We start from the raw sequence: 13,299 nt of genomic DNA on the forward strand, positions 1-13,299 counted from the left end.
CCAAGCTAGGACTCCCACTAGAGGTGGGAATCCCACCTTCCTTGGGAGGGGGTGGCCGGCCCCCCTTGGGGAGTCCACTTGGGACTCCTCCCCCTTAGGGTTGGCCGGCCATGGGAGGTGGAGTCCCACCGGGACTCCACCTTCCTTGGTGGTTTCTTCCGGACTTTTCTAGAACCTTCCATAGAACCTTCCGGATCATTTTAATTCACATAAAATGACTTCCTATATATGAATCTTATTCTCCGAACCATTCCGGGACTCCTCGTGATGTCCGGGATCTCATCCGGGACTCCGAACAAATATTCGAACTCCATTCCATATTCAAGTTCTACCATTTCAACATCCAACTTTAAGTGTGTCACCCTACGGTTCGCGAACTATGCGGACATGGTTGAGTACTCACTCCGACCAATAACCAATAGCGGGATCTGGAGATCCATAATGGCTCCCACATATTCAACGATGACTTTAGTGATCGAATGAACCATTCACATACGATACCAATTCCCTTTGTCACGCGATATTTTACTTGTCCGAGGTTTGATCATCGGTATCACTCTATACCTTGTTCAACCTCGTCTCCTGACAAGTACTCTTTACTCGTATCGTGGTATGTGGTCTCTTATGAACTTATTCATATGCTTGCAAGACATTAGACGACATTCCACCGAGAGGGTCCAGAGTATATCTATCCGTCATCGGGATGGACAAATCCCACTGTTGATCCATATGCCTCAACTCATACTTTCCGGATACTTAATCCCACCTTTATAACCACCCATTTACGCAGTGGCGTTTGGTGTAATCAAAGTACCTTTCCGGTATAAGTGATTTACATGATCTCATGGTCATAAGGACTAGGTAACTATGTATTGAAAGCTTATAGCAAATAACTTAATGACGAGATCTTATGCTACGCTTAATTGGGTGTGTCCATTACATCATTCATATAATGACATAACCTTGTTATTAATAACATCCAATGTTCATGATTATGAAACTAATCATCCATTAATCAACAAGCTAGTTAAGAGGCATACTAGGGACTCTTTGTTGTCTACATATCACACATGTACTAATGTTTCGGTTAATACAATTTTAGCATGACATATAAACATTTATCATAAACATAAAGATATAAATAATAACCACTTTATTATTGCCTCTAGGGCATATCTCCTTCAGCGAGGTGTGGCCCTGACTATCAGTCGTAGAGCTGCATCCAACAATGTAGCAATGCTGCACATGTCCTCTGAGGAGCTCGATCAAATGATGCGAGTGTGTTTCGCGCCGGCGAGGTGTGGCCAAGTAAGGCCGCGACCGAGGAGACGAGTTCCTTCGGCGGCCCGCGGAGTAGATGTGTCCAGGATAGCCTCTGAGAGATAGTGCAAAATTTCGCCGGAGGAACCTTCTCCGTTCAACGAAGATCACTCGGAGGTCATACCTGCCACAATGGGAACCTCCAGCGACGCCCACGACAAGACAGCCTATGCGACATTATCGGGAGCCGGTGCACATTCACCGATGTCTCACGCCCTCAACCTGCAGCCGCGCGTCGAGCCGACGGAGGTAGTCGTCTCTTCTTGCAGCAATCGGACCGGCGATCTCAGGGGCGTCAGCGCTTGCTGCCGTAACTGCCCAGCGTACTCATCTTGCTTTACTCGCCTACGACCGCGTCGATTTTTCTTATTCCGGCATGGCAAGGTCTATTTCTTTCATAAAAAGATTGGATCGATTTGATGCCACGGAATCGATCGTTCCCGTACTTAAAGTCTGGAGGAAGGAAAGAAGAGACCGACCAGCGAGGAGTCAAGGTACTGGAGTTTGTGTCTGTCTCTTGCACGCCACGGTCATGATTTCCGGGAGACGTTGTCTAGGCCAGGCTGATTCAAGTCGATTTCACGGACGAAGCTTTTTATTATCTTGGCGGTGGCATCTATTGTAATTTACACGCAAATTAGGGGCAAAAACAGACGGACCAACAAGAAATCTTATTTTATTTATTATTAGGTATAGATATAGATATAGATATGAAACTGTGATTTGAGCAACCAAATAGCTAATTTATGTTTTCCTGCGTGTAACTTGGGCTGAAAACGGCAACCAAACGATGGGTCTGGCTTCCTTCTCCGGTGCACAAAAGGCCACCCACGATAGCAAACGACCTGCGTTTAATGGTCCATGGCCTGTTCGCAACGCGCAGGGGCTGGTGTAGTGGTGCAAGAATCTTATGCAGGCTACCAAACCCCACATAGTTCCCAAATAAATAGAGCAAAAAAATAAAATTCCCGGTAGCAGCGGATCCGGTCTCACCTTAGCCCTAATTAGGGCATGTACAATGTCAGCCTCTTAGGCAGGCGCTTATGTACACATAAAATAATTGTTGCTATTAATTATAAACCTAAGCGTCTGTCTAAGGCAACACTTAGCGCTTACTGAGACGCTAGCGATAGACACATACAGACGGGAAAATGGTGTTAGCGCTCGACGCAAGTCTCAGCGTCGAAGCAATGGGAAATCCCAGGATGGATTAGGAAAGTAACGTAACTGCTGGGATTAGATTCCCTAGCGCCTGTTTAAGAGGCCGCGTTGTACATACCCTACCGCTCGCCCTTGTTTTATTAGATCCCCACCCCATGCAAGTAAGAGCCGCCGCCCAGTCTTGCTGAATTCCCTAATACTACAGACTCGTTGGAGATGCAAAGCCTCGCACGGTCGATTATTCGAACCATCGGCAGACTCGGCTCTGCTCCGCCACGCCGGTGGCTTCCAGCGCTTGCGCGAAGAGATGAACATCCTGCTCGTCTTTTCCGGTCTGTTCTTGCCTCCTTTCGTTTCTTACTTCCGAGCATGTCCCTCGATAATCATACCCCTTTTCGGATCTAGATTCTAGCCATTTTTTCCTTAGAATTTGCTTTTCAAGATCTTATTTGGAAGGCAACGAAAATAAAAATCATTTTTTAAATTCAAACGACGCCAACCCTCTAGAAGAAGGAACTGATATTTTTTGGGACTAAAATGAATTAACTATTATGTTGGGGCCGGAATTGAAATCGATTTTATCTTTGGGAAAATTAGTTTTTTACCCAAAAGTTCACCAGCCTTGGATTATCTACCCAAACTTGATTGAACATTGGCAAAATACCCATTAGGTAAAATACCCAAAGTTTATTTAATTAGGTACAGTTAAGTTGTCAAGTTAATCCTAACTGTAGTAGAATACATCTTATTTGAGCCATATGCAAATCTTGACATTTTTATGCTTACTTTTGGTCCCTTCAAGTGAGGAGAAGAGTAAGCTTGGTTTGCCGCACCTCTGCTTTTCTTGTGCCACTATACGAGGCATGGATAAAGCAGAGACAAAGAAGGCAGCAGACAAGAACAATACCATGGTAGAGACGACGATGGTAAACAAAGATATACTTCCAATGCCAATCATTTCTGGTAGCAGCCACCGTGATGGCTCTATATACAAGAGAAGGCACGATTTGGAAAGGGATTACTGTGTTGATATTGCTGACCGCACAGAGAGTATGTTGTCCGGTTCTTCTTTCTACTTTTATTCCTTTTATTCATTTCTAGGACATTTGGCAGTCATCATCATATTTATATACAACTCCACTACCAAACTCTGGTTTTCTACAAATACGAGGCCACTATATCCCTGAGAAAAGTTGATTTGGTTTCACAATGGTGCTTATTAATGCACGTTATATAACCTTTGAGAAAGGCACAGGGCCACCCTGGCATTTCGGAGGCCCCAGGGCGAAACACATACAATGGGCCCAAGAACTCTAAAAAAGTTCACATTGGTACATTTGTACCATCCATGAAAGTTGTTGTAAAAAGAATAAACATATTAGCAAATATATGTAATCATACCATACACCTTGCCCTCCAACTCCAACAAATGATTTGTATGAAACATTTTTACAAGAAAGAAAAGGAAATACCAGAAATTGATTTAGTTATGTATTACTGGAATCTAAGACAGGGTGTTGCATGGCATATTTTACTTATAATATTCATTTCTCATCTGTATTAACTAACAATTGCAATATAATTCATGATCTTTGGTGAAGCTTCGCTGGAGCCAGATTGGGGATACTATGCGACATCTGACATGATGCAGTTTTTCTCGTTAAAGTTGGCTAAATCTCCTATCAACAATGGCTCAATACAATTATATGGTTACATAGCGGCACGAGACGAGATTGATTTAATGCTTAATTATGTTTTCAATTGTAGCAGAGAAGATCCCATCGTCGTGCAACAGGTGAACACTTATACTTACAATAAAGTCATTGTAAATTACACAGGCAGAAAAAATGAAATTGGAACTGAATGCTTCTGATGGCATAATACGGGAGCCTTAAGTGCAGCAACGATCTAGCAATCAAGGGTGGCGGGGGGAGTCTGTTGGGTAATGGTCACCGGTGCTTTTGAGGGCAGCGATGACCTTTCACGAGGTAGGTGTGGGCTGCGGATATAGATCCTCACTCTAAAATTTGGAGGTGTTAATCGCCGGTTAGCCGAGGTAATCGGTAGGAGGTGGTGGTTGTAGTTCTTGGCCCGATGATGAGGTTGGGCCAGCTGTCTGTTTACTTCATGCTGGAGGCTGGAGGCCGGGGAAGAAAATCTTATACGACCTGGTCGTATCACCAGAATCGGTGGACCAACTCATACGAGCGACGCGTGGCAATCCGCATCTAAAAACACTTAGCCAAAACTGACTCCTAATTCCCACTAAGGAAAGATCAGTGCAGGAGAACAATTTCAAGAGTAAAATCAGCGCAGCACCTACAATCCCCAACTAATTGATTATGTTCCTGACTCAACCATCTTGAAAAATTCCTAGTAGCGAACAAAGTAGCCTGCTTGTGGAATCCAATCGTCGTGTGCGAAGACGCATCGAGCAGCTAACAGTACCAGCAGGGCGGCTAATGGCGGCAAGCACACGGGACAGACCGCCGGTGATGCCGCGCGCAAGGATGTCTAGGAGGATCCATCCCGCCCGCGCGTCTGGATGGGTTGAGCCGGACAAAAATGCGGCCCAACATGGGGACGCACCGCAAAAGTGGATGGCCGCAGCGTCCGGAACGACGCAAATCCGGCCCAAATCTGGCCCGGGTTTGCGTGGCCGCGGATGGCACGCGGCATCCTCGCGTGTCCGCCTGGTCCGCCTGGCTGGCCCACATGTCGGTGCCCCAGTCCTATTAAATGTGGATTGGGGAGGGAGAATGTCCCTATCCAGTCCCCACTTTCCACTCCGACCGCACGCACGAGCTCGAAGCTTCCGCGCCGCCATGGCCCCGAAGCGTGAGTTCGCGCGGTCCGCCAACGACCACGAGGCCGGCAGCAGCCGGCTAGTCGCGCCGCCGGCGTTCGCCATGGGGCCGCCGGCGACGCCCGACGCGATCGGATCTACGTCACCGTAGCGGTGGCGCGATGTTCCGGGACGCCGGCGTCCCAATGCCGTGGGGACGTGCACCTCCCCACGGCCGGCACCGAGCCCGGATCGGGTTCGGTGCCGCCCATCCCGTCGTCCGGTCGCGCCGCGTCGCGGGAGATCCTGAGGCGCCGCGCGCAAATGCCGGCGGGCCTCCAGGAGGACCCGGCGTACGGCGACGCAAGTTCCAAGCGGGACTTGTGGTTCGAGGTGGAGCACGATGCGCGCCGGCACACGTGCTTCACGTCGGCGATGGCGCGGCCTCGGCGCGGCGCGCACACAAGGCGGGCGGGGGCCGCCGCCCGGCGGCTCGTACATCGACGAGCCGCCCCACCCAGCGGCCCCCGCCGCAGCCCGGCAGGGAGGACGAAGAGGACCGGAGGCTGCGGGCGGCGCTCGCGGCGTCCGCGAGCGATGCGACCTCGACGAGCCGGCCAAATTGCCGCACCTCGCCGAGACGCCGCGCGTCTCCGCCACGGCGGAAGGCCGAAGGCCCAGGAGAACGCCCAGGCGGAGGCGTGGGCCTTCCTGGAGATGGCGCGCCGGCAGGAGGAGGACACGCGCCTGGCGGCGCTCCGTGAGGAGGAGGAGCGCCAGGTCGCGCTCCGGGCAGAGGAGGAGGAGCAGCTCCGCCAGAGTCCGCGCGAGGGCACGATCGCGCAGCCGGCGAGCCCGCCGAACCCGCGATCCGCACTTTGGGAAAAGGGCGCAGTGGTCGCCCTGGCCGGAGTCCCCGCCGCCTCCGGCGTTTCTAGCCGAACAATGACGCGCCGGGGGCGTCGTCGTCATCGACGCCGACGACGACGCAGTACTACCGGGGTAATCACGCCGGCGGCCACCGCGTGCTCGCAAACCCTAGCTAGGGTTTGCTTTTTTTTTTAGTTTAAAGCCATATAGGGCTTTCTTTTGTGTAAAATTTGCCCAAAATAGGGCTAAGTTTAATGACCAACTAGTTTAAATTTATGTTTTGTTGTTTTCCTTTTTTATTTTCATTTTTGTTTTATTTTATTACATATGCGCTGCGTCCGCGCGTTGGGCGCAGCGCGTGACCCAAACGGACACAAGGACGCGGGCCGCTGTCCGCGTATCCGCTCGGCCACCCAAACGGCTCAAAACGGACGGCCCAACACGTCCGTTTTGGTCGCGAGGTTGGAGATGGCCTTAGTACTAGCTTAGGTAGAGGTTGTCTGGTAGCTTTGGGTGTCCGGGAAGGGTGCTACCGGGGCTCCATGAACAAACTTTGCAATGTCGTTTGTCGCATGCTGGCTGTAGATGTCAGGTTGCGGGTCTAGAAGGCGGTGTAGGAGTGTGTTGCGTTGTGCGTGTCAGGTGTCAGGTTGACTGCAAGCCAGGGTGGAAGCCATGGAAGAGGTCGACAACACATCGTACCTTGAGGACAGAATTGATCTGTTGCTGACATCCTTGGTGTGGCAGACTAGCAAATCTACAAGGTAGCAGCCAATTGATAACCTCGGCCTAGGACAGGATGACCGGTCAGTTTGCAATAATGCAATCAAATAGGGAACGGAAGAGTGGAGTTTCAGAACCGGGCGGCACATGCACCGGCCTGAACTCGTTCTCCCATTGGCCGGTGATTCACAACGAAATCATTGGTAAAATGGACTTATATGCACCAGACCGTGTGAATACGTCTGCCATACGACGGGTTCAGCTGTAGAAAGCCGGACCGTGCGGCTTCGGGACAGGCGTGGACCCCGCACGTCTCATGGAGTAACTTTTTTACTATACGTTGTTACACGCCCGGACGTGCCTCTTCTCTTCCCCAACCATTCTCCATTCTTTTTAGCACTCTGGTCCGCCGTCGCACACTACCGACACCGGCAGCCGGCAGGCCACCCCAAGGGTACCAGTACCACGGCAAGGTATCATAAAGATGTACACAGCGTCTACGCAACCACATGAGCATCCATCCTTGGCTGTGGGAGAGAAGGGCAGGGCGCTCGCTGCCAAGAGTGCATGTCCACTCCGTACGTCAATGGCGCGACGAGCTCGAACATCCCCATTAACCGCCCCCAACACGCGCTGCACCCGTGGCTCGAAACAGAGGTGAGTCAGAGGAGATTGTCGGTCCCTGTCTCCCTTGAGCGATGTGACAGCCGCGTCTCCCTAGCGACGTCCAATGTCAGAAGAAACATCAGGCTTCTCCGCCGACGCCATGGCGGCCACCTTCGCCTGCAAGGGTCTCACCTTGAACGATCTCGTCACCCTATCCGGTACATACTTGCTCGAGCACACCTAGATAAGCATGACGCAGGTGGGTTGGCTCACCGTCGTGAGTTCTAGGAGCGGTTCCACCCGGACGCGAATGGAAGCATGCTGCCCGTGTACGGCACGATGAACTCGCGACCGAGCTGGCGTGGACGGCGAACACGCGACCGTTACTTCGACAAGCTGTTGGACATGCGCAGGCTGTTGCGCACGTACGAGGTGATAGATGCAGGCGCAGAATGCGGCGACGCGGGCGGCATTCGCGCAGAGCCAGAAGCCCTTCTTCCATTGCTAGACGAGCTGATTCGCCGGGCTCACCAGCCTAGGCATCAAGACCGGCTCCAACATCGATGTGCTGGGTTTTGCTGCAGATCAATGGTGATCTTGGACGGAATGAGCATGATACATTGGGCGAGAGGCGAGATATCAGTGCAAGGATTGTGCTCTGGGGTCTCACGAGTCACGAATCCTTAAAAAAACATTGGTGGTAAAAAACTTGCCGTTTTCTACCTGTTGGACTGAATTGGCTGTTGGTCCTAGGCTCACAAGTCGTTTTGTACTGTCAAGTTCAGACGTGGGACACTACCTGTCTGCTCGGGACCAGCTAACCATTCTATTGTGAAATGTTAGATACATAATTAATACCAACATCTTGCAGTCGATACGTTTAGTGGTCCTGCACTCTTGAACCAATGATAGCCCGACTTCCACCAGGATCATATGCCGCTCGGTTCATCTAGCCATTTTCCACGGAAGACCAAATTAACTTGTTTCAGGTTCTGTTTTTATGCTCACCCTTACTGACGCCCTGCAATCATATGCCCTCTGGACTGACCAGGACAGAAGGACGATGTATGTTACAAACCCTGATAGTCAATTGGCTAAATTGTACTCCCTCCGTTCCATATTATTTATCGCTGATTTAGTAAACGGAGGCAGTACATTTTCATTAGTTTGGCCCAGTTTGCGGCTGCTGAACTTCTATGATCTGCTGAGCGAATAGCCACAAAAGCAGGGAAATTTTTTACGCAGTCAACAAAATAGTCAAAATCTGGTTGAAATAGCTTGGATTCTCATAATCCTTCTCAATGCCATACACAGCCTTAGTGCATCAGAGCACCGTCCAACCGAGGATGTCTAATAACTCACTTAATGGATATTCCAGACCTGAATGTTCATTGTGATTTTACTATGTCATGTAAGTTGAACTGCATGTAAATTGAGGTGGACGTTTTGAGTTAAACGTAAAACTCCTATTATTTGCTTCAGGGTTTAGGTTTTGTTGGCATCATTATTACCAGGAGAGTGTTTAGCTTTAGATTTGTTGCCATCATTATTCAAGGAAAATATTTAGCTTTAGACGTGTCTCTTTTTTTTTGCTATTGAAGAACTAATAACAATATTTCAGGGTTCTCTCATCGAAATGACTGGTCCTAAGAGAGGAATTGCGTTAAACTGTGATGTTCTACTTGAGTTTGACATGCGGATCAAGAATGGAGAAAAGGAAGAAGATGATGCACAGCTGATTGATGGAATGGTGGAATTTCGGGGACTATTTATGCTATGGAAACCAACGGAAGTTCGCCTTGAGAGCAATTGTGGTGCAGTTGATATGTCTGTTGCACTTATTAATGATGCAATCACTGCCACAGTGGAAGTTATCATATCAGAAGTGCAGAGTGGTTTTGATTTGTCCCTCAGTTCCATCATTTCTGTTGCGGGTGAACATACAGAATTTCAGCTTTTTCATGGTACTGTTGGTGAGTGGTGTGGATTCAGAAGATTTGCAATCGCCGTCACATTGGATACTATGATGCATTTGAAGTTCATGGTTGGTCACAAATACTCAAAACCTAATATTGAACGCAATTGCTCCTTCAAAGCTAAGCTAGATGGATACGCCAGCCATCGAATAAGGCTTGAGCTCGCTTTCATCACTGTTAAGGTGACATGGGTGGCGTGGCCTCCTGTATAAACCCTTAATCGTTTAGCTTTAAGCGATGTTGTGTATTCTTACTGGGTGATGATTTGCTTACTTGACTATATATTACCGTTGTGATGGAACCAGAGTATTGTGAACATTTTTCTTCTCTGACTCAGAAATTTTGAAGACCAAAAATTAGCGATTGTACAATATTTGTGTTTTAATTGTATTGTTAAATAGATCTTCAGGTATTTTTGTTTCCTTCTTTTGTGGAGCAAATCTTATTTCCTTAGTTAACTTGTTTTGAACGTCCTCGAGCAATGGTTATTCTTCAAGGTCCACCTTTACATTTTTCCCTAAATCAGTGCAGACAACGTGGAAGGATGGTACTACTCCATAAAAGAGGAAGTCAGAGATTTTAAATGTATCTATACACTAAATAGTAGTATCTAGATACATCTAATTGACAAATTTTTGACATTCTTTTATATATAGAGGTAGCATTATTTAGAAAAGGGGCAAGGCTGCTACTATTATTCAACGGTAACATCTAAGAAACACAACAACGCACACACCACATCCCTCTGTTTCGACTCTAATGATTAAGAACGGCTTTATATTTTGCAACCAGTCGTCATCCCACGAACAATGTCTTATTTTTATTGACCAGGACAATTATCAAATGGTAGAGCTAAAATACTTCAATATGGATGTATCTAGAACTAAAATGTGTCTAGATACATCCATATTAGAGTCAATTAATATGAACCGGAGGGAGTATTTCTTTTAGATGAAATGTTTTCTTCAGAGCCACAAAGTTCAGTGGATATTAGTCAGAATATGCATGAATTTAACAACGGCTATAACTTATAAGTAGAGTAACTATTTGCTGTCTTGAATGATGAACAACAAGGTAATGCTATGAAAAAACATGTGACTGTCACAGGTCCGCAACTGAAACATCATTTTGGCTCTCCAATCAGGACTAACTTCATTACGTGTTAAACCTGTTGGAAATAATCTTGTAGTTGCTTAGTAGTTAAGCTAGCAGCACTAGTTCAGTTTGGGTTTTGCTTGTAGCAGCAAAACGCCATCTAGACATTAGCTGTACTTGGTCGGCCACTGTAGCAGGTCGGTCACTGTAGCAGGTCGGTTACTGTACTAGGTCGGTCACTGTAGCACCGACCTGAAAACCTCTATATAAGAGGCACCCTATATGGAAGCAAAAAAAAGAAGAAAATGTAGCAGTATTGAGCTGCACCAAACTACTTGTGTCCACTTTCAATTTGAGTTGAGAGTGTGTGTGTCCAAGTGCAAAGAGTGAGTAGCAGCAGCTCTTAATAGTAGCTTTCATTTGGTATCAGAGCCATGGCGTTAGTTCCGCACGGTGCCGGTGTCGGGGGGAGCTCGGTGACGCTGACCTGCCCGGTGCTCACGCCGACGAACTACACCGTCTGGGCTATCAAGGTGGAGGCGATCCTTGATGCCCAGGGCGTGTGGGAGGCGGTGTCTCCGGCAGATGGCGTGGCGGTGGACGCGGCGAAGAACAAGATGGCGAGGGCACAACTTCTTGGCGCGCTGTCAGAGGACATCCTCATGTCGGTGTCGACGAAGAAGACGGCGAAGGAGGTGTGGGATAGCCTCAAGACAAGGTTCATAGGCGTCGATCGTGTCAAGGCTGCTCGTCTCTCGACTCTCCGAGGGGAGTTCGACCGGCTGTACATGGCGGAGGAGGAGCAGCTGGATGACTACGCCGGAAAGATCAGCGGCATGGCGGCAAGGTACGCGAGCCTCGGCTCGACACTCAGCGACGCCGACATGGTGAAGAAGCTGCTCGACACCGTTCCCGACCGGCTGTACAACGCGGTGGCCGGGATCGAGCAGTTCTGTGACCCGGAGGAGATGGCGTTCGAGGAGGCGCTGGGCAGGCTCAAGACGTTCGAGGAACGCTCACGGCGTCGCGCGCAAGCCAAGGGCGTCGGCGAACAGAGTGACGGCCAGCTTCTGCTCACGGCCGCTCAGTGGGAGGTACGACGACGTCAGCGCGGCCGTGGCCACAACCACAACGACAGCGGGAGCAGCGTGGACTCAGGCGCGAGGGGACGGCGTGGCAAGTGCTGGAACTGTGGCGTTCGCGGCCACTTTTCCCGTGACTGCCCCGAGCCCAGGAAGGAGAAGGCGTTTCTCGCCAACGTCGACTGCGAGCCGGCGTTGTACTAGGTTGTGACTTGGGGGGGAAATAAGCCACTTCGTGCGGTGTCGACGACCAGCGTGTTCGTGCGCGTCTAGGTGGTACGTGGCCGTGGCGGGAGTGCCTAGCTTGTCGTGCGTCAGAGAGCGTTGGTGATCTGTTGAAGGCCTGCGGCGTTGTGCGCGTTGGAGCGTGTTGTGCGTGCGGCCGGTATGTGCGGATCAAGCAGCCAAGTGCGCGTCTCAAGATGAAGTGGCAGGAAGGTGCAGGCACCAAGATTAGGGGGTGATTGTTGGAAATAATCTTGTAGTTGCTTAGTAGTTAAGCTAGCAGCACTAGTTCAGTTTGGGTTTTGCTTGTAGCAGCAAAACGCCATCTAGACATTAGCTGTACTTGGTCGGCCACTGTAGCAGGTCGGTCACTGTAGCAGGTCGGTTACTGTACTAGGTCGGTCACTGTAGCACCGACCTGAAAACCTCTATATAAGAGGCACCCTATATGGAAGCAAAAAAAAGAAGAAAATGTAGCAGTATTGAGCTGCACCAAACTACTTGTGTCCACTTTCAATTTGAGTTGAGAGTGTGTGTGTCCAAGTGCAAAGAGTGAGTAGCAGCAGCTCTTAATAGTAGCTTTCAAAACCATGGCATGCTCATGTAAAAGATAGTACAAAATAATCACTCAGATGCATGCTTTTTTTTAGAGACGAAGGGTAGCCTCGCCCAGTTTATAGTATCATTCTTACATAGCAGAAGTCGCAGTTTTCCTTTCCTCATTGACCGCATAACTCCTCATACTATCCTACATCGAAAAATAACCAGAAACTGCAAGTTTTCATCCCCGGAGAACATAACACTCTGCAGAATAAAGCCTAGATATCTAGGAGCCGTTTTTCGCTCTGGTTGACCATGATGTTGCCAAACAGCATCTTCGACTGCTTCCTCGCCGTCACTTTCAGGTTACTTCTACGGTTCTACCACAGCCACCAGTGTAGCCCATTGACTTTCCTTGCTCACAGTGCCCAATTTGCCAAATTACCTGCATTCCAGATCACACCAACTTTCAAAACTGAATATCATTTCTTGTTTTCCACAAAACTACAACAGCTGAGAACATATTGATAAAAATATAGTTTTCGGCACTTAACCATCGATTGACCAGATGCTCACAATTCACACCCATGGAACACACCTAAAGTTTCCTACTGCATATAGTGACTGCACATCCTAATTTCCGGACCATACAATCTTTCATCTCACTAAGTAAAAAATATCAGTCAAAGCAACGTATGCAACACGTCTGGGTGGTGTAGTTGGTTACCACATTTGTCTCACACACTAAAGGTACCAAATTCGAACCTGGGCTCAGACATTTTTTATTTATTTTTCTTCGCAGTTTTGATCGATTTTTTTGCGAGGAATTTTAATCTTGGATTGTCTATTCTTTTTTGTCTCAATTGGGAGAGCCTATATGTGACCTTTTATGAGGTCTGCATTTTACTGCTGCAAG

General features: G+C 48.7%; 1 protein-coding gene across 1 annotated transcript; it reads left to right on the plus strand.

The window, feature by feature from the left end:
* Nucleotides 1-2,631: 2,631 nt before the first annotated feature.
* LOC127294462 (uncharacterized) lies at nt 2,632-9,812 on the plus strand. The gene is made up of 4 exons (XM_051324280.2): nt 2,632-2,813; nt 3,284-3,531; nt 4,083-4,276; nt 9,087-9,812. The coding sequence occupies exons 1-4, from the start codon at nt 2,698-2,700 to the stop codon at nt 9,651-9,653; spliced, it is 1,125 nt and encodes a 374-aa protein (XP_051180240.1). The 5' UTR covers nt 2,632-2,697; the 3' UTR covers nt 9,654-9,812.
* Nucleotides 9,813-13,299: the final 3,487 nt, after the last annotated feature.

The sequence above is a fragment of the Lolium perenne genome, chromosome 4 (assembly GCF_019359855.2).
Source record: "Lolium perenne isolate Kyuss_39 chromosome 4, Kyuss_2.0, whole genome shotgun sequence".
NCBI lineage: Eukaryota > Viridiplantae > Streptophyta > Magnoliopsida > Poales > Poaceae > Lolium > Lolium perenne.